This window comes from Caloenas nicobarica, chromosome 6 (genome assembly GCF_036013445.1).
Source record: "Caloenas nicobarica isolate bCalNic1 chromosome 6, bCalNic1.hap1, whole genome shotgun sequence".
NCBI lineage: Eukaryota > Metazoa > Chordata > Aves > Columbiformes > Columbidae > Caloenas > Caloenas nicobarica.
The window spans coordinates 6,011,721-6,035,198 of NC_088250.1; the positions used below are offsets into that span (position 1 = coordinate 6,011,721).

The 23,478-nt window shown below is 44.6% G+C and overlaps 1 protein-coding gene across 1 annotated transcript; it reads left to right on the forward strand.

Annotated features, from left to right (window-relative positions):
• Nucleotides 1-36: 36 nt before the first annotated feature.
• On the forward strand, nucleotides 37-23,299 carry MCM3AP (minichromosome maintenance complex component 3 associated protein). Its single transcript, XM_065637219.1, has 28 exons — nucleotides 37-887; nucleotides 974-1,197; nucleotides 1,879-1,957; nucleotides 3,693-3,840; nucleotides 4,885-5,081; nucleotides 5,969-6,108; nucleotides 6,596-6,793; nucleotides 7,006-7,274; nucleotides 7,927-8,089; nucleotides 8,650-8,810; nucleotides 9,814-10,058; nucleotides 10,783-10,973; nucleotides 11,745-11,845; nucleotides 12,577-12,708; nucleotides 13,266-13,379; nucleotides 13,893-14,045; nucleotides 14,585-14,782; nucleotides 15,084-15,152; nucleotides 15,534-15,668; nucleotides 16,094-16,247; nucleotides 16,350-16,608; nucleotides 16,989-17,086; nucleotides 17,728-18,118; nucleotides 18,260-18,514; nucleotides 19,249-19,378; nucleotides 20,366-20,572; nucleotides 21,208-21,352; nucleotides 21,826-23,299. Exons 1-28 carry the CDS (start codon nucleotides 62-64, stop codon nucleotides 21,982-21,984), a joined length of 5,541 nt encoding a protein of 1,846 aa, XP_065493291.1. The 5' UTR covers nucleotides 37-61; the 3' UTR covers nucleotides 21,985-23,299.
• Nucleotides 23,300-23,478: the final 179 nt, after the last annotated feature.

Genomic DNA, 23,478 nt, shown 5'->3' on the forward strand with positions numbered 1-23,478 from the left:
GCCCCGCCCCGCCGCGGGACCACGCCCCCGCCCGCTGAAGAGAGGCGGCGGCGGGGCCGCCATGAACGCCGGGGGCCCTTTCGGCGGGCCGCCCGCCTTCTCGCCGCCGCTGCGCTTCGGGCAGGCCGCCGTCTTCGGGCAGGGCGGTGCGGCCGCCGGGCTCCCCTTCGCCCCTGGGCCCGCCGGCACTGCTGCTGCTGCCGCCGCCGCCGCCTTCGGGTCGCCCTACGGGCTAGGCCAGGCGCCGGCCTTCACGGCGGCGGGCGGTGGCGGGGCCCCGGCGGGCAACGCGGGCTTCAGCTTCAAGCCGCCCACCAACCTGGGCGGCTTCTCGGGGCCGGGCGAGGCGCCGGGCGGCGGGGCCTTCGCGCCGCCCGAGTTCCGCTTCAAGGCCCCCGAGAGCGCCACTGCCACCTTCAAGCCGCTGGCGGGCGGCGACGGGGAGAAGGGCCCGGCCGTCCCCGCCGACTTCACCTTCTCGCCGCCTTTTGGCTTCGCGCCCGAGCCGGGCCCCGAGGCGGCGGGGCTGGGGGGGCCTTTTTCCTTCTCTCGCCCCGCCGCCGCCCTGGGCCGCCCGGAGGAGAAGGGCCCGCGGCCGCTGTTCGAGGAGTCGGGGGAGCCGGCGCCCAAGGGGCTGAAGCGGAAGGAGGAGCGGGAGCGCTCGCCGCGGCAGGCGGCGGCGGGCGGGCGGGCGGCGGTGGCGCCGCCGGAGAAGCGGGCGGTGCTGCTGAGCCGGCCCCGCGGCGGGGCGCTGTTCGGCCGCACGCTGGAGGCGATGCTGCGCAGCCAGAACCGCGGGCAGCGCGACCGCGGAGGCGCCGGCGAGGCCGAGCGGGGACCCGCCGAGGAGCCGCCGCCGGCCGAGGCCCGGGACCCCCCGCGGGAAGGTAGGTCTGGGCGGGGGTCGGGGGGTAAAGCCTCGGGACACCCCGGCGCTCCGTTTTCTGAGGTGCCCGCCAAACTCTCTTAACAGATGCCACCCCCGCGACCCCTGCGCGCCGGGCCCGGGGCAGCGAGAGCACAGAGGGGCTGGGGGGCCTGTCGCCCGGCGAGCTGACGGCCATCCAGTGCAAGAACATCCCCGATTATCTCAACGACAGGACGGTGCTGGAGAAGCACTTCGGCCAGTTTGTAAGAGTTCGACGGGTCATGACCAGGCGCAATAAAAAAATGGCCGTTGTCCACTTTTTTGATCATGTGAGTATTGGAAGTGGTGGGCACAAGAGCAGGCTTAAACCTGAATGCTTGGGATGGATGCAGCTCTGCTGAGAGTTTTGCTCTGTTTGGTAGTGTGGCGTGTTTTTCACCTGGGGCAAGCTTTGTATCCTGAGCACTGTGTCACAAACAGGCGTAGAAGTGTAGTGAGCTATACCTAAAACGTGGTAAAAACCAGAGCTCTGCCTGGCTTTAGCCGTCCTGTTAGCATCCAGCTCAAACACCAAACCAATCCTCCCTGCTGCTTGTATCATGTTGCCCAAACCTGAGTTACATACGCTGCTGCGTTCTTGCTCAGGCTCAGCAGCACTGAGGGTGGGATGAGCTTGTGCAATATCTGCAGAGTGACCAGCTTGCTGGATTACCGCTGTTCATCAGCGCTGAGGTGTGTTGAGGAGCCAGGTCAGGGACTGTGTGATCTGTTCCTGTTTTGTGCTTAAAAAAGCATCCGTGGGCTCAAGCGTTTGTTGTAGCTCTTAGAAAAGCAGCACTTTTTGTGGAAAACAGGCCTGCAGGTTGCATGTAAGTCTTAAGTGAGAGGTTAAAATGCAGCCACAAGAATTTTATGGAAATTGGTAAATGTTTCTCTGATGAAAACTGCACTGTGTGTTTTGGTGTTTTGCTGCTAATAGGTTTTCATACTTTGCTTTTGTTTTCTTTCAGGCCTCTGCAGCTCTTGCCAGAAAAAGAGCGAAAGAGTTGCACAAAGACATAGTAACATTCTGGCAAAAGAAGAAAACGAGTAAGTCTGTGTTTCCAGATATGATTACTGGGTGATTAAAAAAATGGAATGCCATGTACTCTCCTTGTTTCCTGATGTGCTGAGAATGATACAAAGGTGATCTCCACAGTAGGAATGTTACAGTTTCAGAAGTGTGATTATTTGTTTTGATATCTACTAGCCACACTGCTCAATGTGCAGAAATGCTGAGAGCATTGAGGGCTGGTCATTAGGGAAGCATAAAAATAATCGCCTTGCCATTCTATGTGATGTTTCAGCTAGCTCTGTCTCTGCCAATGTGAATATGCAGAGGAGGGGAAAAAAATAACAGGATAAAGCATGTAATTGCTTCCAGAATAATTTCTCAGCCTTTAACAGTCTATGGCTTGGGAATCCTGGGTGCCAGAAGGGACGTCTTAGACCTTGGAGCTTTTTCTCTTGTCGTTTTTGTAAACTGTGTAAACTTCCAGCATCTGTAGTACTGTCCTCTGGTGTTGAGGAAACTGTAAGTGAGCAACTGCAAATCTCAGTTGGAAATTGCACTGATTCTTTCTTAAATTCTTGTTGTTTAAAATGTTTTGCTTAATCTGAGTGAAAAGGCTGTTTCAGCCATACGAAAGAGCTAAAGACACATGAAACGACAGTGTAGTTTTACAAGAGAATTTAGAAACCATTTATGGAACCACGCAAGAGGAATATGGTGATGTTAACTTTCTGCTCTATATAAAATAGGATGTTCCTTGGGGTTGTAAGAAAACCCAGTTTCAAAAGCCTTGTTACTACCTGCTTCAAAGCGTGGGCTCGGATGTGGGCTTCCAACTTTCGGGAAGGTATCCCAAGAACCGAGTTAAGGAGTATTCTGGAGTGAGCGTCTGTTCTGTATATCAACAATTGCATAGTGCTTGAACCAAAAAGAGAACAATAATTTGAATTGTCAAGTGCTTCTCTTTGTGAATGCTGTGTGTGTGCCTCTGAGATCCCAGCCTGGGGATACGCTTCAGCTGTCAGCAAATGAATGGTTCTCCACAGCTTTGACCAACCACAGACTTGCCTTCCAGAAAATGAACAGCTGCTGAATTGTCTTCCTGAGAATTCGTGTCTTGAAGCAGCAACTGTAGGAGTTCCTGTTCGCCTTTGTGATTTTTTTTTTTTTTTTTTTTAAATTGTGGTGTTAAGTCTATAAAAACATAAATGGCAGTATTCTAAAATAACTAATCTGAGAATTCAAGAAATCACACTGGCTGAAAATTTGGTCCTGGGAGAAGAAATCTCCCTTCCTGCCAAGTGAAGATGGAACTCTTGAAGGCATGCCAATGTCAGTCTAGGCTTGGGTATGTGAAATTAATAATTAAAACCCTTCAGTGGGAGCACTGGGAATTGTGGTTTACATAGGTGAGATGAATTACATGTCTTGTTGAGTGTTATGATTTGTGAATTAATCGCAAACCCAAGAGGACATAAATTCAGATGATGATCAGACTTCATTTACTGGCAAGCTGCTGACCACTTATAGTTGTCGCTAAGTGATTTTTGATTGAAAAATATTCTTTACAGAACAGCGAAGCTGCCAAGCAATTAGTAGACTTACTTGGTGTACAGCTTCTCGTCCTGCATACATGAACAAAAGCATGAATCTTGGATTTATTTTCTAATAGTATTTTTTAACAAACTGCTCACCACCATCCCCATGGGGAAAAAAAGAATTGTTGCTTAAACTATTTGAAAAGTACCTGAGTTCGTATTTGTGTTGCTTCAGGTCCAGCAAAAAGAGAATTTTCATCCAAAGAGAAGAAAGCAGGTGAAGATGAAGTAAGGCAAAACAGTGAAGAGCAAAACTATCAGCATTCCCCTCTTCGAAAACCATTAATAAGATCCTCTGTCAGCAGTGTCATGCCTGGTAAAAGGTACGTGTGCTCCTCTGGGAAGCCATCTGGCAGGAGACAGTGTGGATGGTGGAAAATGATGATCAGTGTTTGCCACATAGTCATGTTCTTGTTGGGGAGTGTGCTTCATTTGTCTCTTCTGGTTTGGCTGAATTACAAGCTCACAGATCTCATGCTTAATTAGAAAGATAATTCTAACTGCTTAGTAAGGTCTTTTACTTTGGTCTGTATTTTGAATATTTTGTTCACAACATGAGTAACTGCCTGCAATAGTGAGGCAGAAGGGAATTGAATGAAACAGCACAGAGCCAAAATAGGACCAAGCAGTAATGACACTGTTCTGTGGTCATGATTAAATGAGCTTCTGAAGTGAGTAGTTTCATTTGTGGACAATTACAGTTCTGTAGAATGAGAATCCCCTTTTCAGAGTAGCTGGTGAGTTTGGACCGTTGTCGCATTTCAAGTGAATGGTCTTTGTACAGGAATCCTCCTGTTTCGTGTTGGTCACTGCAGTAGTAGGCTTGTTGTCTTTCTGTGGTACCTTAATGGTGTGTCTAGTTTGACAAAAGTAGCTTGGTATGCGCAGTCATAGAATTATAAAATTAGTAATATGTTGTGAAGGAATGCATGTTCCTCGATTTTTAAATGTTTGTATCTCTGCTGCTATAGAAAGCACTTTTTTTTCACACCAAGCAGCAGGCTAGCTCCTGATTCAAAATGCAAACTGCTGTGCCTTAGTGATGCAAAAATGCTGCAACAACCATCTGGTTCTGTCCACTCTAAGACAGATTCAGTAATACTACTTCTGTTGTACAAAGGCTGAGGCTTTCACCACAATCAAGAATGCTTGGCAGTGTTGTCAAGGCAGTGCTGAGGATTTAACCAGATTAACTCCCAGTGCTAGCATCATTATGATATTAGTATTTTGAGACATACTTTTTTGATACAATGCCTTGTGAAAAAAATCATTTTCTAAAGAGAGATGTTGACATCCTAAAGAACAGTGAACTGGTTAAGGCTAGGGTGTGCACGAGTGTATTATTGATAAAAATCTTCTACATTTAGTTCTCCAGCAAAGAAGCCTGGTCTTCGAAAGGCTCTGCAGTTTGAAGCGGATCTGTTTGATGCTGGTTCTGAAGGGCAGAGCTCAGAGGCCTTGGGAGCTTCCTTGTCATCTCTTGGTAACCTGGTAGGATTAGTGGCTGAGACATCTGAAGAAAGATACCGTCTTTTGGACCAAAGGGACAAAATCATGCGACAAGGTAATTACACAAGTTAATGAATGTAAAATCTGCTTCACTGCTGGAAAGAAATTAAGTGTTTGGTGTCTGTTGCTGAGCTGTTTAATACTATGGAAATGGCTTTAAAGAGTCTTTAATGTGGAGCAGTCTGCAAAATACTGTTCTATTGTGAGGGATTGTTGTATACATTAATTTATTGTAGAACACAAGTCTATTTTACTTATTGCACATGTGTATTTCTTGCCGAAATTGAATGGCAGATTGTTCATCTCCTGTGAAGGAAGCCATGTAGGGAGATAAGCATCCCCAAAGGCTCTTGAAAGAAAGCTACCCAAAGCCCAATGGTGTTTCCCTAAATTCAAACTATTATAAAGCTGGTCATTATTTCAAGAAATGGCCCTTTGTTTCACAGTGCTGGGTTGTAAACCCTTCTGTCATGTTCATGCTATTTCAAAGCTGACCCTACTTTTAATTTAAGATCTTATTTTTGATATAGACAAACATGTTTCTCAGCAACTTGATGTGGAATTGGGAAATAGCTGGTGCTTAGTTAGCACACAAAACAGGATAGACTGGTAGGATACAAAACATTTGGTATCTTTTAGAGGCTTCAGTTTTTTTGAGCAGAACTCCAGAGTGGAGGAACCCATCCTTGTGTGTTTTTGACCATGCCAGGGCATGGGTACTGCTTTGCTCTGAGTAAGGTGGGAATCTCTAGAGACCTTTTCCCACCAGCTTTTTTTGTCAAGTGTTGCCCTAGCAACGTACTTCTGACACCCATCTGACCAGTGTGCAGACCCCACTTGAGGTGTCTGGCCAGCTTAGGACTCTGTCAGCATATCAGGGTAACAGCTTGTCCTGAAAACAAAAATGAGAGATGCTCAATTGTTGAATTTTATTTTTTTTAGCTCGAATAAAAAGGACTGATCTTGGCAAAGTAAAAACTGTTGTTGGCACTTGCCCAGACATGTGTCCTGAGAAGGAGCGCTACATGAGGGAAACGAGAAACCAGCTCAGTATCTTTGAAGTGCTTCTAGGATCTGACAAGGTATGAGCCTTCTGTATGCTGGGGTTTGTTCCCAGGACAGCAGTTCACTTTTTATTTATATGAAGTTGTCAGTGTTGTCTAGTTGGTTACAGAGTTAATTTTGGTGCAAAAATTCTGGATGCTATTTCATTAATGTCTTTCAATTCTATGTTGTAAAACAAGAAGGTTAGAGAATTGCTTTTTCACTCTCTCATGTCTGTTATTTAGCTACAGACAGGCTTTCAGAACTACAATTCTAAGACTGTAGGGCAGCAGTATACACTGTCCTGAAAGTTATGAGTTGAAGTCAACACTTAGGATCCCGTCGTAAAAGAAAATAAAATATGTTTGCTCTTGTAGCAGAATGGATGTGGGCTGATCGTGTGAACAGTGGAGAAAGTGCTTTAATAGTCTGCTCCTTACTAAAGTAAAGGCATGGATGGGATTACATCCTCTGTACGCTTAAAAAGTTGGAAATACTCCTTGGACTTTTCTCTGCATCTTGCAGGTAGATCACGCAGCAGCAATCAAGGAATATAGCAGGTCTTCAGCAGATCAAGAGGAACCTTTGCCCCATGAACTGCGACCCTCTGAGGTGTTGAGCATGACCATGGACTACTTAGTGACAAACATTATGGATCAAGGAGAAGGAAACTACCGAGAGTGGTATGACTTTGTCTGGAACAGAACTCGCGGAATAAGAAAGGTAAGCAGTGGTGAATGGAGGTGTTTGATAGAAAGCATATCACATAATCCTGTAAAATGTAAAGCAAAAAGCAATAGCAATTCAAACGTTTTGAATTGCTAAGTGACTCAAAGCACAGATCAAATGAGTTTTCTAAAGGTAGTGCCAGATGACTGTGCTCTTCACCTGTAGTTCAAAAGTACAGGCAATGCTTTCTTTATCGTTCTTGTTAGGATATAACCCAGCAACATCTCTGCAACCCGCTGATGGTGTCTCTGATTGAGAAGTGCACTCGCTTTCACATCCATTGTGCTCACCACTTGTGTGAAGAGCCCATGTCCTCCTTTGATGCCAAAATCAACAACGAGAACATGACTAAATGCCTGCAGAGCTTGAAGGAGATGTATCAGGACCTGGCTAACAAAGGGATTTACTGCAAAAGTGAAGCGGAGTTCAGAGGTTATAATGTCTTGCTGAATCTCAACAAGGGTGATATTCTCAGGTAGGAATAATGGATATCACTTGTTTTCTCTCTTTGCCTCTGGGAACAACTGGGATTAAGTCCAGACAAATTGTAATGGAAGAGCCTAGTTGCAATTTTTTTTTTTGCCAAAGAAAGCGTGCTGTAGTAATGTTTTAATTGAATTTTTCAATAGGTCATTTTTAAAAGTGTCTTTTAAGAAGAGGAAAAAAAAAAGCTGTGTTTTGAATAACTCACTAGACCTGCAGGTAGTAAAAAACCAACCAGCCAAACAAAAAAAGTTGAATCTTCACTATTCTCAAGCAAGGGAACTTTTTTTCTCTTCCCAGAGTGATATGCAAGGTTCACTGATATATCTGCAGTAGGATCAAGCAAAAAATGTTTTGTGGGCAGTGTCATACTTTGCTTTTCTGGTCAGTCTATTAACTGCCATCCTCCCTAGACACTGGAGTGATGTACCTAAATAATAGCATGCTGATTATGCAAGCATCATTAGAAGATTAATGACTTGTAAATAATGCTGCAAATTCAGTTCACAGCTGTTTGTTTTGTACAGGAGTTGCACATCTCGCTTGCATTTCCTAATTTTAATTCCCCTTTGTTACAAGTTGTAATTGAGTTGTGATTGTTCCTATGGAAGCAAAAGTTTTGTCTCTGTTTTTTGTCTCCACAGAGAAGTACAGCAGTTTCATCCAGAGGTTAGAAACTCTCCTGAAGTTAGATTTGCAGTTCAGGCTTTTGCTGCGCTAAACAGCAACAACTTCGTGAGGTTTTTCAAGTTAGTGCAAACAGCTTCCTATTTGAATGCCTGTATCTTACACTGCTATTTCAACCAGGTGAGAAAAGGGCAAATGGATTTTTTTTTTAAGCATTAATCAGTAAAACTGTCTGGGACTGTTGAGAGGAAAGCTGCTTAGAGAGCATGAAACTGATGCTTAGCCTTAAAAATAATCTTGTTCTTAGTTCTTCAGAAGTGCTTAAAAAACTTAGCAAGAGTTTTCTGCCACGATATAAAAGGTAAAACCTAAAATGCTCATTTCAGCATTTTTTCCCATAACTGCGTACAAATACATATTTCCCCTAAAATCGTTGGGAAGCAGAGAAGCGGGCGTGAAACTTTTTTGCAAAGGAAGTATCAACCTGTGCTCTCAGAAGCCCTTGCAAGCTTTTCCTTCTGCACAAGAATCAAAGGGATATGCTCAAAATGAGAAGCGCCAAGGAGGAGCTGAAACTAGAAAGCAACTGCATAGAATTTTAAAAGAAAGTTAAATCTGAATAGTTGTTTGTGTGAATATTTGACAAAGTACTGATTTCTTTTAAACATGATTTTCATGTTTATAGTACACTATTTTGGAGTCTTTATAGTTATGTGGCTCTTCATTTTATCTTCCCTCAGATTCGTAAAGATGCTCTCAAATCTCTCAATATTGCCTACACTGTGAGCACCCAAAGATGTACAGCGTTCCCCTTGGATCACCTGGTCCGCATGCTGCTGTTCAAAGACTGTGAGGAAGCAGCTGATTTTATAAGTTATTACGGCCTGAGTGTGTCTGATAGGTAAGTGTAAGGAAAAAGGTGTCTGTGCCGTAGGAGGACTAGTGGGGTTAGACCACTGTGAAGTGTTAATGTGGATGGGCTGCCCCTGGAGTTTGCAACCAGAAAAAGAGGTGAAGGGCAGAGGCTGGGCACTGTAAGCAAAGCACTAGGATAGGGATGGGTGCAAATTGTCATGATCTGTTCTATTTTTATTGCTGTGGTTTATGTAAAGTTCTTCAATTTTGCATCTTTCCCTTCAGAAATGGGGTTTGTATCCCTGTAACTACTGTGACTTCCCATAATAACTTTTTTTTTGCCCTTATATATCTTTTTTTATAATACTTGGTTTGATGAGGTGACAAGAGATTTCAAGGGCACAAAATTCCTTCAGCCTTCTGGAAGGTGGGGAAAAAAGCAAGAGAAACTTTTGCACCAGAGGAACGACTGCCTATTGAGCTGTCTCCACTGGACTCCAGGGGCTTCCTAGAAAGAGACATTGTGGATAACCCTGTAGAAAAAAAAAAATTGTTTGGGTTCTTATCTTGCAGTTGAATTGTAGTAAATTGTAGCTCTCTAGGAAATGAGGATATAGGTCTGCTTCTCAGGAAACTGGCACTGTGGGGATGCATGTAGGGTGGGATGCAGCTGAACAGCATAAAACAGTTTTTAGAGGATGTTGGAGGCCAATGACTTGCAGATCAAAATATCTGTTGTGGAAATACATACATTGTAAGGTATGCTCATACAAACACCCAGTCTCATGAGACTGGAGAAGGTAAAAAAATTGAGCATGCCAGTTAATTTCCTGTAAACATTCTGTTTTGAGGTGATGAATTAGCCATACTACAGGTGCCAAGATTGGAAGAAGATAATCTTGGCATCTATCATGTGGGATGTAGTCTAGGCAAAATTATGTGGATATTATACACAGAGGGTAAAAGTTAAAAGGACAAAGAGACGAAACAGTCCATGAGAGTGCCCAGAAATGTTAGTTCAGTGTGTACTCTTTTTTATTTTTCCCCAGCGCTTATGTGGAGCTGAATCGCTCAGCTTTCTTGGAGCCAGATGGGTTACGTAAGCCACGTAAATCGATGTTTGTCAGCCAGAAGCTGACGGTGTCAGTTGGGGAACTTGTGAATGGGGGGCCGCTGCCCTCTGTGCCTCACCACGTGCCTCTGTCCAGCTTCAATGCACAGAACAAGTATATTGGCGGAAGCACCTCTGTGGATCAAGCCAATAGTGGCCAAAAATCCAGTCTGGAAGCAACAGGTAAGAGCAAACAGGTGTCTTTGGATGCAGCTCAAGAACATGCTGCTGGGTCAGCTCTGTGAGTGGTTTTATGTTACAAAGCAGAAACTGTATTTGGCTCATATGAGTTGAACTGCATGGAAACTTTGGGTGTAAAGAAAGCATGTTTTGATTTAAATGTACTTATGTATCTGTAAAAGCTAAGAAACTTTGTGATTAATAAAAAAATATTTCCCAAAACAGGAAATATACTAAAGGAAATGAGTGCAATTTTGCCAACATAAATGAAATAACTTGGCTACTCCAGACAGCCAACCGTCCTTTTCAGCTTTTGCAGATTTTGTATTGCAACTGTTTGTTCCCAATGTGTGTATAATAATGTTTTTTAAAAAGTTGGCTAAACATATATTCTTTTTCCTTGTTGAAAGTGTGGATATTTTGCATTTATTGAAGTGGTATGTGTAAGTGCTAAGTACGCTTGACTTCAAACAGTCGTTTTATTGGAAATGTATGTAGTTGGTGAAATTTTTGAATGTTTTGTATAAAATATTCAAAAATATAAATTAGTTTCTATGATATATTTTTAACTTTAAGGCAGCAAGCTTCAGATATGGACAAGTTTTATGAGCTGATGAGATTTATCAGTTAAGCAAGATCTTGAAGAGAAGAATAGCTTTGTTTCTATTTGTGACCGAACTGGTTTCTTTAATTTTTCTCTCCCCCGCCTCCCCCCCTTCCTCCCAAGAAGGAAGAGCAGAGAGCAAAGGTGTGGACTTAGATGCTGCAGCAGTAAGAGTCCAGCCCCCGGCTCATCTTCTGCCCTCGCTGTTACCTCGTCAGCTTGTGCCATTGCTGCCTTCTGCCCCAGCAGTGTCCCAACCTGCAGGACAGCCTGAGCCTCTCCCTCCAAAGCCTCAACCTGTCTACACAGACACAGTAAGGAAACTTAAAACCATCTTGAAGTATTTGGGAAAGATCTGTGAAATATAATGGAAGGTAACCAAATTCCTTAGGTTTAGTTTTCCAGAATCTGCATGTGTTATGTAGAGCCTAGAGGAGATGCTACCTGCTTCAGTGCCGTGGATGCTTTGAGAAGTTGTTTTCCTTGAACGGTTCTGGAGAGAAAGTCTTGAGTGATTTTTTTTTTTTTCTTTTTGTTTGGATGCAAGCCTGAAAAGGTAGTGCTTGCTCAGGCTCCTTTGTAGAGTAAACAGTCCTGTTTATTGTGAATATGACTAACATTGGGTTTTGGATGTGTACCCTGTGTATCTGTGCTGTTCCACTTTTCCTCTGTCCCACACATGTTTAGATATGTACTACTGCTGAACCCATCTTGGAGTATCTCATTGCTTTGTGAAGTACAGCTGCCGTATTCTACCTGAATGTGGCTATGTTTCAGTAGTCGTTTCACAGAAATTGTGTGAAATTCAGTGTGGAATTAAATCAGGTCCTACTTGTAGAGCAATCGCAACTCTATAAGAAACTCTCCAGTACAGAAATAGGGATCCCTCTCAAAATTTACTTTTCTTAGCTATTATTTCCAAACTTGAATTGCTCATATTTAATACAGAAAGCTGTAAAAATACAGGTCATGCTGATTACAGTCAGTTAAATGAGGCTGAAAGGCCTCACTCCCAGTTCACTTGTGTGCCCAGGCCATCCTGAGCAGGACCACATCTTGCTCCAACTGCTTCTTCTGTGTTGCAGGACATCGCCGAAGTGGTGGACGGTCTGGTGCAGGACGTCCTCAAAGCAGAGTGCAGAGAAGTTGGCACAGCAGGAGCGGCTTATGTGACTGCTGCCATCTGGTAAAGACTGTTTATTGCTGGTACTCCTGGAGTCTGCTGGCAAAGCTGCAATTTGCCGTAGTTGGCACCATGTGTGAAGGTCATAAAATTAAGCAAGGCAAAAGCCTGTTGCGGAGACTGTCTTAGCTGATACAGTTGAGGGAAAAGTGGGCCTTTCTTCAGATGTCTGCCCCCTCTGTTACACACTAGCTAGCCTAACGGAAGGCTAACTGCAAACCTCTGTGAACTGTAGTTTACATGACACACCACTGCCGCAAGAAATGTGTGTTGTGGATGGGAAGGTGCCTGAAGTGGGGGCAAGAGGAGTAAGTCTAGATCTGGCTGCTTCTCTGCTTCTAATAGTGCTTCCTCTCCAAGGCACTTGGTAGAGTTGTAGATTTGGGTTTGTGACCAAAACAGTGTTTTTATTGCACCAGTGTTTTGGTTGCTGCTGAAGAGCACAGTGTCAAGGCCTTGTTTCCCACTCTACACCTCTGTGAGTAGGTTGGATGTGCTAGAGGCTGGGAGGGGACACAGCTGGGACAGTTGACCCAGACTGACTTTTGTTCTTCCTTTGTTCTTCTCTGTCACAGTGTGGGGAGGGGAGCAAGCTGGTAACAGCACAGGTGCTTGGCTGGTAGCTGGAGTCAGTCCTCCGCAGCAGAGCAAAGGTGTGCTTGAGAAAAGCACAGACATAGGGTTTTGAATTAAAACTTTCTGGCTTTGAAAAGAGAATTATTGTTTCTGCACAGCACCTCAGAGGCCACTGTGGAGGAACTCATGACTGAAGTGACAGGGGAGGTCCTCAGACAGGTGGCTGGAAGCGTCCTCAGCGCAGAAAGGGAGCGTGTCCAGGAGGAGAGGCGCAGAGTGGAGGAGGAGAGGTGAGTCGCTGCGTTTGCTGTGGGGCAGGGTGGGCTGCACACACCCTTAGGCAATGTACCTAACCAGAGTGCCTACCTAACGTGCCAACCAGAGTCCTTGTGTGTGTGCTTGAGCCCTGTTTCTTTCTGCCACGCTGACAGCACTTGGTTTGTCTCACCTTGAACTGCCCTGGGATTGTGCAGACAGGCTGTCCCTGGTGACCTGCTAGTTAGTAGTTTGGTGACCTGACAGAGCCACTATTAGTTACCCAGAGCTTCCAGAGAGGGAGATGGATTCCAGCCCTCCTGTATGCAGGAGCTTTTCCTGCTGAGTGAGCTACTTGTCTGTAGTTTACTGTGGTGAGAATAAAATTAATCCCATTGTTAGCTATATTTTTGAGGGAAACCTGGCTCCATGCAAAGCTGTTTAGAGAGAAACCAGCTAGTGGGAACTCAATTTTAGGTGAATTAATGCTGAAGCTGCACGTAGTGCTTGTGTAATTAAGTGACAGGTTTGCCAGTGTGAATCTTTTCACTTGTGTAAGTCTTGCCACTTGTGTAAATCTTTGTCCTTCCAGGCAAAAGCGGGAAAGAGAACAGTTAATAAAGCAGTTGAGCCAGTTGGTGGGTATGGAGTTAATGGAAGAAGTAATAAAGGAGAGTGTTCAAGAAGCTTCAGCCAATGAGTTAAAGTAAGTACAACACACCATATTCTATACTTTGCTGTAGGACGCTTGCCTAAGGGTAAGAATTTGTCAGGGAGTGGAGGGGGCTTCTTGCCTGGTGTTCTCTGAGGTCATCCTCAGTAGGCTACTTTAAAGAGAGGGAAGGTGTACTTGGTTGTACAGTGGTTGGCAGTTTGCAATCGCACTGTGTTAGGCAGTATTGGTCTTCCAGGGTGGAGGGAACAGATGCTTTGTGCAGGATAAAGCTGCACTTTGCTTATTCTTCTTCTGACTCCCCTATGGCTCAACCGTGGGCTCTCTTGTAGACCCTACTTTGGAAGCCCATGATCAGTGTAAAACTTGAATGACTTCTGTTTTGATTGTAGGCCTTATTTAGAAAGGCCACACTGTAGAAGTGTGGACAATACCTCCCCTTTGCTGAATATGATGGTCTTCCCTGTTTCCAACTTGGCTATTTGTATTGCATTTGCTGCAGCCTCCACCTCGCTAGATGTCTTGGTTTGTTTAATTTTGCACTAGGTGTGCCTTAGAGAGAGATCAGCAAGCCCGTATTGCCCGCTGTTCAGAAGAAGTCTCTGGTCATGTCATGGACCTCTTTCTGGAGGATGAGATTTTCCAGATTGCCAAGGAAACCCTTCAGGAGCTCCAGTGTTTCTGCAAGTACTTGCAACGGTGAGTTGCCATCCTGCGACACAACTGCGCCGCTTGGGAGCGTTGTCACAGAGCAGTTAGTTTGAACTACTGCTGTCTGGTTGCATTGTTTTGGCTGTCTTGTCCCCACTATAAGGGTAGACTTAGTCTTACTGCCACCCTCTGAGTGAGTTACTCAGCTGTATGTGGGGAGAAGAGCAAACCTCATCGAGAGTCAGGTAGTGAGCTTGGTAGGAGATCTCAATTCCGTTCTGTCTAGAAACTTGCAAGAATTCCTCCTTGTATTCTTTCTGTTGGATGCCTGTTTCTCTGGATACGTGCTATGTGTTCAGTGGCTGCTGTAGTTTATCTCTGTGCTGTGCTGCCCCAGAGCAGCCAGCCTGAGGTGTGTTTTGGGTGGCATTTCTCCCTGCTGAAGAGGGAGCAGCAGGCGAGTCTCTATTCTGTGGAGCACCTTCCCTCACAGAGTTCTTCCTGTCCTAAAGCTGAGTTCGTGCATCTCTTAAGGGTGTGTGCCTGCAGAAGAGTTTGTTAATGTGACATTTTTATCTCTTCCAAAGGTGGAGGGAGGCAGTGGCAGCTCGAACAAAGTTGAAACGTCAAATGAGGGTGTTTCCGGCTGCTCCCTGTTGCACGGATCCGAAAAATAAACTGAAAGCACTGTCCCCCAGTGCTGAGTGGCCTATAGCCATGGAGAACTTGTGCAAGAGAATTGTAAACCTGGGGAACGGAGGAAAGCTGGGGACCTCTTGTACAAGGTAAGGATATTTACAGTGGCAGCAGTTGAAAATCTGATTTTTTGCAAGGCAAGTTACAGAGCAGCACTCTTCCATTGTGAACGTTAACGGTTTTGTAAAACTCTTTGTTCCTAAGTACCCCCCAAAAGATCCTTTCTGTACAAATGCCATGGCAAAGGTTGCAAACCTAATAAAACTCTTCTATTAACAGCAGCTTTCTAAAGCGTCTGCCGTACTTCTCGGATCTGAGCAAGTTTCTTAAATTCAGTTGAAGTGCCTGTTCAATACCAAAAATTACAACCAAGAATCTTTTTGTTTCCAGATTGAATTGGCTGAGAAACAAGACAGTGCATGAAATTAAAGTTCAGCACTTCTACCAACAATTGTTAAGGTATGTTGGTGTTTGATCCTTGTCTTCTTTCTAAGCAAATTGTAACAAATGCTGGAGATGTTAAATATCAGTAAGGAATGGCAAATGATACTTGAGTGTCCACGTGCAGCCCTGCTTCTGGGAGTATTTTCTAGATGAGGGAAACTAGAAGATAAATTGGTGGAAGTGTTAGGCCATCTGATCCTGTTGCTGTAGATGTAACTTTAAGGATCTGATGGATGTTGTGTGTGGTGGTGTGGTTTTTTTGTTGTGTGTTTTGTTGTTTTGTTTTGGATTAGCTCTGAATTTGGACAGTAGCTTGTTCAACACAAGCAAAAAATTCCTTAGGTGGGAATAAACACTAGGGGCATCTTTTCACCAGCTTCTGTATCTTTCTTTAAGTGATTTAGCTTGGACTCCACTGGATCTTGTCTCATTAATCACTGAACATATTCCGGTTCAACAAGAACATGTTTTTTGGAAGGTGCTATTGGTTTTGCCAAATGATGATGAATATGCGGAAGGTGATCCCAACAGGTAAGTAGAAGAGTTGGTTGTTGGGCCCCTCTTTCAAACAGGGCAGTCAAGTAGAAGAAAAGTAGTAGTATACAGTCCTTGATATGTTTTTTTTCCCCCTACTGTGTAAGCTTCCAGGTTTTTTCGTTGTGTGCTTTTTTTTTTCTCCAGAGCACTCTAAAGACTATAGCTGTAATTTGTTGCAGTGGTCTGTATCTTCTGGCATTGGTCATTGAATTCCTTTTGCTCATATTGAGAACAGAAAACCTTGAGATACATAGCAGTGTGGATAATTGCAGGACAATTAATAGCTATTTGGGAAAATCCAAGCAATATGAAGATTGGGGTTGTGATAGTTTGTGATATCTTAGAGGTGTTGGTGCTAAAACACTAAAATGCCATTTAAAAAAAAACCACCTCAAAAGCTCACTCTTCTTGTTTGCTAGGATACTGGTGGATTGGTTGAAAGCCAAATTTATGGGAGACAAAAGCTGGAAGAAAACAGATTCACATACAGAAGGCAGAATTCAAACACTGACATTATTTAGTTCTCTTGGCACGCAAGGGAGCAGAAGCATTAAAGTCAGCGTGTGTATAAAGGTAGGTGAGAACAGTTTTGTGATACCTAACAGGCCATAAAAGCAGGATGTGCTTTGATTTGCTTTTGCTACATAACTGTTGTCATCTTTGTTACTTGTATAGGTGGCACACGGTGTGCTCTCTGACTCTGAACTTGATATGGCCGAGATGCAAAAAGACTTGCTTGGAACCAGCGGTCTCATTCTTCTCCTGCCCCCTCGAGTCAGGAGTGAAGATGTTGCAGAAGATGATGTTTATTGGCTTTCAGCTTTGCTGCAGTTGAAACAGTTGCTCCAGGCCAAACCTTTCCACCCAATAGTTCCCCTGGTGGTTCTAGTCCCTGGTCAGGAAGAGGAGGCCACAGAGAAAGAAGTAGAAGAAGGTATATAATTATTTCTGTGCCTTGGGAAAAAAAAAAAAACCACAATGTAAAAGTTTAGCGCTGCTTGAAGTATAACTGTTGCAACTAGTGCAGTCTCTCAGATACATTGTCTGGTAAAGGGAGAGACTGAAGCACAGTACTTGTCAAATCTTTGCTAGAAATCCTGAGGCCTTAAGAACTGTACAGGATGGAAGGAGATGAACTTTCTTTTTGGCTTCCAGTTTTCCTGTGCACACAGTATTTGATTCTGACAGTCTGCAGGGAAGGGATAGAGGAAAGAAGTGATGCTGTGAATGTATGCAGAGTGTGAGAGTAGGTTAGAGAGGGAGATACCTGTTTGTTCTTTCTCTGTGTATATGGCAGGTTTTCTTATTTTTCAGGTTTGATGCTGCAGGACTTGATTTCAGCCCAGCTTATTTCAGACTACACCATTGTTGAGCTCCTGGGTTCTATCAATGACTTACAAGGCACCAAAAGGGTAAGAACAGCAACTCATGTGAAGAGATACTTAACTTGTTTATCATTGACCTCTTAATTACTAATGCCTAATAAGGAACTATTCTGTTCTCAGTAGCTTAAATTGCAACTGAGTCTTCTGTAATGGGATATTTTTTCCATTGAAGTTTTTGTTCAAAAAGCTCTCTTACCAATTTTTTTCCACACACCTGAATGTGGAAACAAGACACATTTGGAGTGATGCTCCCCCACAAACCCTCAGAGTGTACATCTCCTTGCAGTTCAAGGACTGCCAGGATCAGACATGGCTTCTTTTGGGCATAGTCACCCTGGGCTAATTCTGTGGAGTTGTCTAATTTCTCCCAGATAAGTTTTTGTCATCCCCAGTGTCCTGCCGCAGGGAATTCCACTGCACAACTGTACCTGGTGTGAACAGTCTCTTTCTTTCTGTTCCTGACCCTGCTGCCTGTGAATTTAGCTTATGACCCCCTAGCTGGAGAACTTACTGTTGCAAATATCAGGATGATGATAGTTGATTTGTTTGCGTTTTGCTGCATAGTACCTTGAATAGTGTTATGTCAAACTAAGAGTTGCAGGATTGAATCCTTTGTGTCCTGGTCCCTGCAGAGCAGTTTCCAACCGCCCGTGTTTTGTGTGTCGTAGATCTCTGAAGCTGTGGCCTGGCTGATTTCCCAGTGCCCCGAATCCCTCGAGCTCTGCAGTCAGACCCTTCGGGAGTACATTGAGGATGGGATCGACAGGGAATTTGGCAAGCGCTTCTACCATGACTGGAAGGAGAGGCGTTCAGCTGGCCTGCCATCTCAGGAGCCTGGAGTCATCATAGAGCTGTACAACAGCGTGCTGCAGTTTCTTTCGGATGTGGCATCCTCAGAGCACCTTTGTGACTTGTCATGGCCTGTTACTGAGTTTTCAGAACCTGGAGGGAACAAGCTGTTGCCCCACCTGCAATGGAATGTGCCTGATCACCTGGCCTGGCTGAAGAAGGCTGTGTTGTCCTTCCAGATCCCGTACCTAGACCTGCCTCCATTAGGTGGTATGTACTTCGTGCTGCAGTATCCTCTTGGTGGCATGTCATCCTCTCATATGTGCCAGCTCTGTGTTGAAATAGCAGCCTGTAAGGTGGGTAGTTTTGCTCTGTCACAAATCCTTGCAATTTACTTTTTTTTCCCAATAGCTCCTTGGCGTCCAGTTTGCCGCATGATTTTTCAGTATGCGTCTCAGATTGCGAGTTCTTCCCATACTCAACCACTGATCCAGTCTCAAGTGGAGAATCTGCTGAGCAAAACTTACCAGAAGTGGAAAAATAGAACATCTGGGAACTCTGAAGATGGACCTTCTGTTGATGAGATCCCTTGGGATAATCTCTTGGCAGTTTGTATTGATCATAAACTGAGAGACTGGAAACCACCCAAACTGCCCATTGCTCCAGGTATTGTGTGTCCTACAATGTGGATGACTGTTCTTGTGTAACTGTTTAAGAGCTTGACAGTGGTGCCTTTATGTATGGCAGTGAGTGATACATAGCAGGAAGGGAGCTGTGGTCTTGATCTCCTCCTGTAGAACAACACTGTGCTTATTGCGCATCTTTCTGCTCTTTGGAGTGTGTCTTTAGTGTTGACTATGACTTGAGCTTGTGATTAAAAATTTGTCTTTGTGGAGGAACATGGTCAGTCTTTCAGCCCTCCCCTCCCAGTAGGAGAGGGTTCATGTTCAACCAGAGGCCAAGAATTGGTCCCTCAGAAGTCACATAAGCTCAGGTCAGCTGAGATGGCAGATGCCACTGTTACTGAGCATTTCCATGAATGGAGAAATTTTCTCTCTGATTCTGTTTGATTTCAATTTCAAGTGTGTGGTGTGATCTTGCTGTCCTATAGGGAGCCTCTTCTAGTGAAATGACTGCTGAACCCACTGAATGCTGAACTTGGATGCACTAGATTTCTTAAATTTTAAGATAAAGCAGCATTTTACAGTCTTTCCCGGTAATCTCATATTGGAACAGTAAGTCAGTTCAAGAAGGCTCCTTTTCATGTGTATGTTACAATTTAAAACTACTTCAAAGTGAACATGCAATTTTTCTTCAGTTCGGCTTTTCAATACTGAGCTTTTTTTCTGAAGGGGAAAATCTATTCTAATATTAAATGTTGGGTTTGGCTTTATTCACAGAAGCAGTAAGTGAAGATGGTCAGATTCGCGTGTACTTCTTCAAGGAGCACTTAAAGAACTTCACTGTCCCTTTTTTGTGGGAACAAGCCAGACTGCGCACGCAAGAGGAGATCCGGCAAGGCTGCGAGAGGTGAGGCGGCTGCTGGCACTGCAGCGTTCAGCTGTCCAGTGTGCCCTCCGAATTGCTCGTGAACTCTAAGGAGGTTGTTCCAGGCCACTACGATGAACATAGTGCTGTCACAATGCTGGAACCATGTGGCATCCTCCCAGAATGTGCTTGTGTACATATCCTTAAAATGATGCACAAGGTTGTGCTGAAACTGGGTAGTAAGTAGATTTTATTTCTGCAGGATTACTCAGCTCTCAAAGAAATGGATTGCTTGGGTTGGGGGTGCTTAAAGTGTTACGAATAGAGAAATTATCTTCTGCCGAAGAAAACAGTGCTGAGGCTTTGGAATTAGATCTTAGGTACACAAAGCGTGGAAGAAAAACAATATGAGGCTGGAAAAGAGCATAGGGATAAATCATGAGTGTACTTGTTATTCAATAGCATGCCTTCCCTTGCATTCGCCTTCAGTTGCACTCTGGATCCGAGAGATGAATTATGCGTTAGATGATTTGTAGATTTACTCTTTGGTAATTACATGTTCATTTTGCAGCATTTTGAGTTCAAAAAGACGCTTTGTCCTCAGCTTGCAGGAACATGTCAGGAAAGTCCTACTGCTAAGAGAAAATAGCAGAGGTTGAGGGAGGAGAGTGCCTTAGAGCTTTGTGACATTGAAGTATTTGAGATTTCAAAAGTCTAGCTCACTTCCCTACCCATGTTCAGAGTGAAGCCGGTCTCCCCTCTTGGAAGCTTAGCTGCTGCTCTGTTGTGGAGCAGGAGGTGTTGGCTAGATCCCTTTGTTTAAGGTGATTTGCAGCCCTCTGTCAGATTAAGTTCCTCTCACATCCCACACAGAGGTGGTTGCATGTTGGATCCTGGTACAAAAGAATTGTCTCCATATGATCAGTTCTCACTCCCTGCTATTTCCATACTTCAGACTAGTAGGGGAGAAAATTGTCACCCTCATTTCTGTGCTGGTGTGTTGTTGTTTTTTTTGTTTTCTTTCCTCAGGTCAAGGGTAAAATCTTCCAACTCTTTTAAGAAACCCTATAGCGTCTCCCTGGTGCCAGGTCAATATGGTTCTGGCATGAGCATGCTGTCAGGTCAAGAGAAGAGCATTCCCAGTGCAGATGAATTCACTGACACAGCCTCCGCCCAGGAGCTTCTCCCAGAGCGTCTGTTGGCACAGTTGCAACTGGAGAAAATAGAAAGCAGAAGGTAAGTTTCCAGAGCAGCATCCTTTCCTTGCAGCTCTGGCTCAGGGTTGTAAACTATTTCTAACTTACACATCATGAGAAAGATGAAGTCCAACAACAGCCTAGACTGTCTCCAGTTTAATCTGATTTCATCAAGCACATCAGCGCCATGCTGTTCCCTGCCAGCTCCTGCTTGCATCACAGGAACAGTCCAGGATGGTATGAATACTTGGAGCTTTGAGGAATGGTTGGAAACTCTGTGGTCAATAGAGCCACCAATACTAAAGTAGTAGTGTATACAATAGTCTGTGTGTCCTGCAGCTTTGCAAATGTCCATAATTCCACTTTGGGATGTCAATTTGGTGCCTGTAGCAATGCAGATGAAAAAGCTGAAGACCTAAAGCTTTTGAAGATGGCCAAGGGTTTCTTGTTTTCGCATTGGTTGTGTGTCTTCAGTCTGTGTGGCTCCTTTCTGTACCACAACCTTCTACGATGGATTTGCATCGTAGTGGTGGGTTATGTCAGTGTTGGAAAAGACTCTGAACATCAGGTTCTTCTTGCTGACACCTCTGAACCCCAAAACTCTTGGTTACCCCCCTGGTTACAAGACAAAAGCCAGGCTGCAGTCTGACTGGTGCTATTGATCTTTCTGTCCAGGTTTGAAGAACGGTTGCACCAATATCTAGCTGAGGAGATGGAGCCCCTTGGTGATTTTGTAGGTCTTCCTCTCTACCTCCCCCAGTCTCTGGTCTCCACCCCAACTGTCACCTGTCCATTGAAGAGCTCTGTGTCATCTCAGCAGGTAAGAAAGAGTGGGACTGAGAATTAGCTGTAGCTCTGAGGAGTGCAGGTGCCAAACCTCCTGTAGTTGCAAAACCTTTTGTGGAGTTACCTTGGTGTGCAGTGTTGGAAAGACTTGAGAAATAAAGAATTGAAAAAACTGCTCCTTGGAAATCACTTGTTTTCAGGGAGGGAGATGGTTTCTGCAGATCTTTACAGGTGTTAATGCTTTCTGCTGCTGGCAGTTGTAACAGTGTCCCTTGGGGTGCTGCACTTCCACTTGGGGAAGCTGACCCCCAACACCAATCCCCTCAGTTGAAGGCTGGGGGCAGAAATAGCAGAACATCCTATTTTTGCCTGACCTCCTCAGGGGTGGAGGCTGCTGACCTCCATGGTCACTCTCAAAAGTGGGGGAACAGCCTGTCAGCTGAAGAGTCCCTTGTTGGTGCAGGGTAATGCTTCTTTCTCAGTCTCCTCTCTTTTCCTTCTGCCCAGGCTGGGAGTCAAGAAGGATGCAAGTTTTTGGAGGAGAAGCTGAGCCCCACGCTGTCGGACAGACTGAAACACTTGCAACAGCTCCTCAGAGCGAGCAAGGAGGCTGAAGTTGCCTCTGAGCTCCACCTCTCTGCTCTGTTGGACATGGTGGATATTTGAGCAGAGCTGAGGTAGATGTGTAGACTGAGAGACTTGGTAAAGAAATGAAATCCAGGGCTGGGTGATGGAACAGAGTTGCAGTTCTCCTGTGAGAAGAACATGGTGCCTGGGCCCTTCTCGTGTGGCTGGTTTGCACAGACGGTGTGGTGTGGCTCACTGCAGAGCTTTGGCTGGTCTGGGACAATCTCTTCTGCTTGCAGGCATGGAGATGAGTCAAATGCTTTTCTTGGAAAGCCTTAAATTGACACTTTGTGTGGGTGGTTGTGTGGTGGGTTTTTTTTTTCTACTGGCTCTCATTGTGGGTAAACATAGCCTCACCAGGAGAAAATGATAGGGCCCCTGGGAATATTGGAGCAGTTGCTCTGCACAGACACAGGCCCAGCTCTGTGCTTGCTTCCTGCAGAAGCTACTTTCCAGCAGCACTGGTGTTTGAAGTTGCTGCCCAGGAATGTCAATATTGTTCTTGAGCCTGTGCAACACTTGATTGTATTCTATACTTAAAAATCCTTCTGGATTTGCATTAAGCATCCTTGTGCTGCCGGGCCCAAGTTGTATTATGTTGAGTGTTTACAGCACTAAAGCAGATGAGTTGCTTATTCTACAGTTTAATTGTCGTGCTGCAAAGCAAAACACTTTCTTCAGTCTTCAGTAAACAGTTATGGAGAAACGGGTTTTACTTTTTTGGAAGAGCAGATTACCTGCATTCTCCGATATTTGAAAAGCTGTGGCTTTGGACGTTGAAGAGCTTTTAGTTTAATATTGATTCCCAACAAATAGTGGAAAGCAGTAGTCCTGTACAAATAATGTTATTAAAATAAGCAGATTTTTCTAAGGCTGAAACTTCAGCCTGGTGCAATACAAACTGCTGCGGCTTTGAGGGTAAACACTGATTATCTTGCCTACTAGAGACCAGTTGTCTCACTTGCTTCTAATTTAATTTGAAATTCTCAATTCAAAACTGTCACCTCCCTTCCAAAAAAAAAAAAGTAATTTCATGGTTTAAAATTAGCATTTGTATTATTTCTCTTTGAGCTACTCTTGCTAATCTAGGTTTAAGTTGAAATGAGGAATTTAAACTGAAGAAATTTATGCTTTGAGGCTGTTTGTGCTACATCTGCCTTTGGTGGGCAGAGTTGTGTTAACTTAGACGGGTTTATGTGAAGCAAAGCATCTGTGCTGTTCTCTGCTGTGCTTCACCCTGGTGCTGATGTTGTTCTTGGTTTAGTTGGAATTCAGCTGTAAAAACCCAGAAGTGTGTTGGGATGTGGTTCATACCATCTGATGTAAATGTGTTTTGTACTTAAATAAATTTTTAGTGGATCAAAAAGAGCTGTTGCCTTGTTGGTATGCAAAAGCTCCTGGTATAGGAGCTTTGTTTAATCCCTGGGTTGCCCAGTGTGGAATATCCAAGCTTGCCAGCCTCTGGGGGGACAGCAGTGCTGGAGCTTGCAGTCTTGGGGTGCTGCAGAGGCTGGTTTTGCTCCCTGCCAGCCC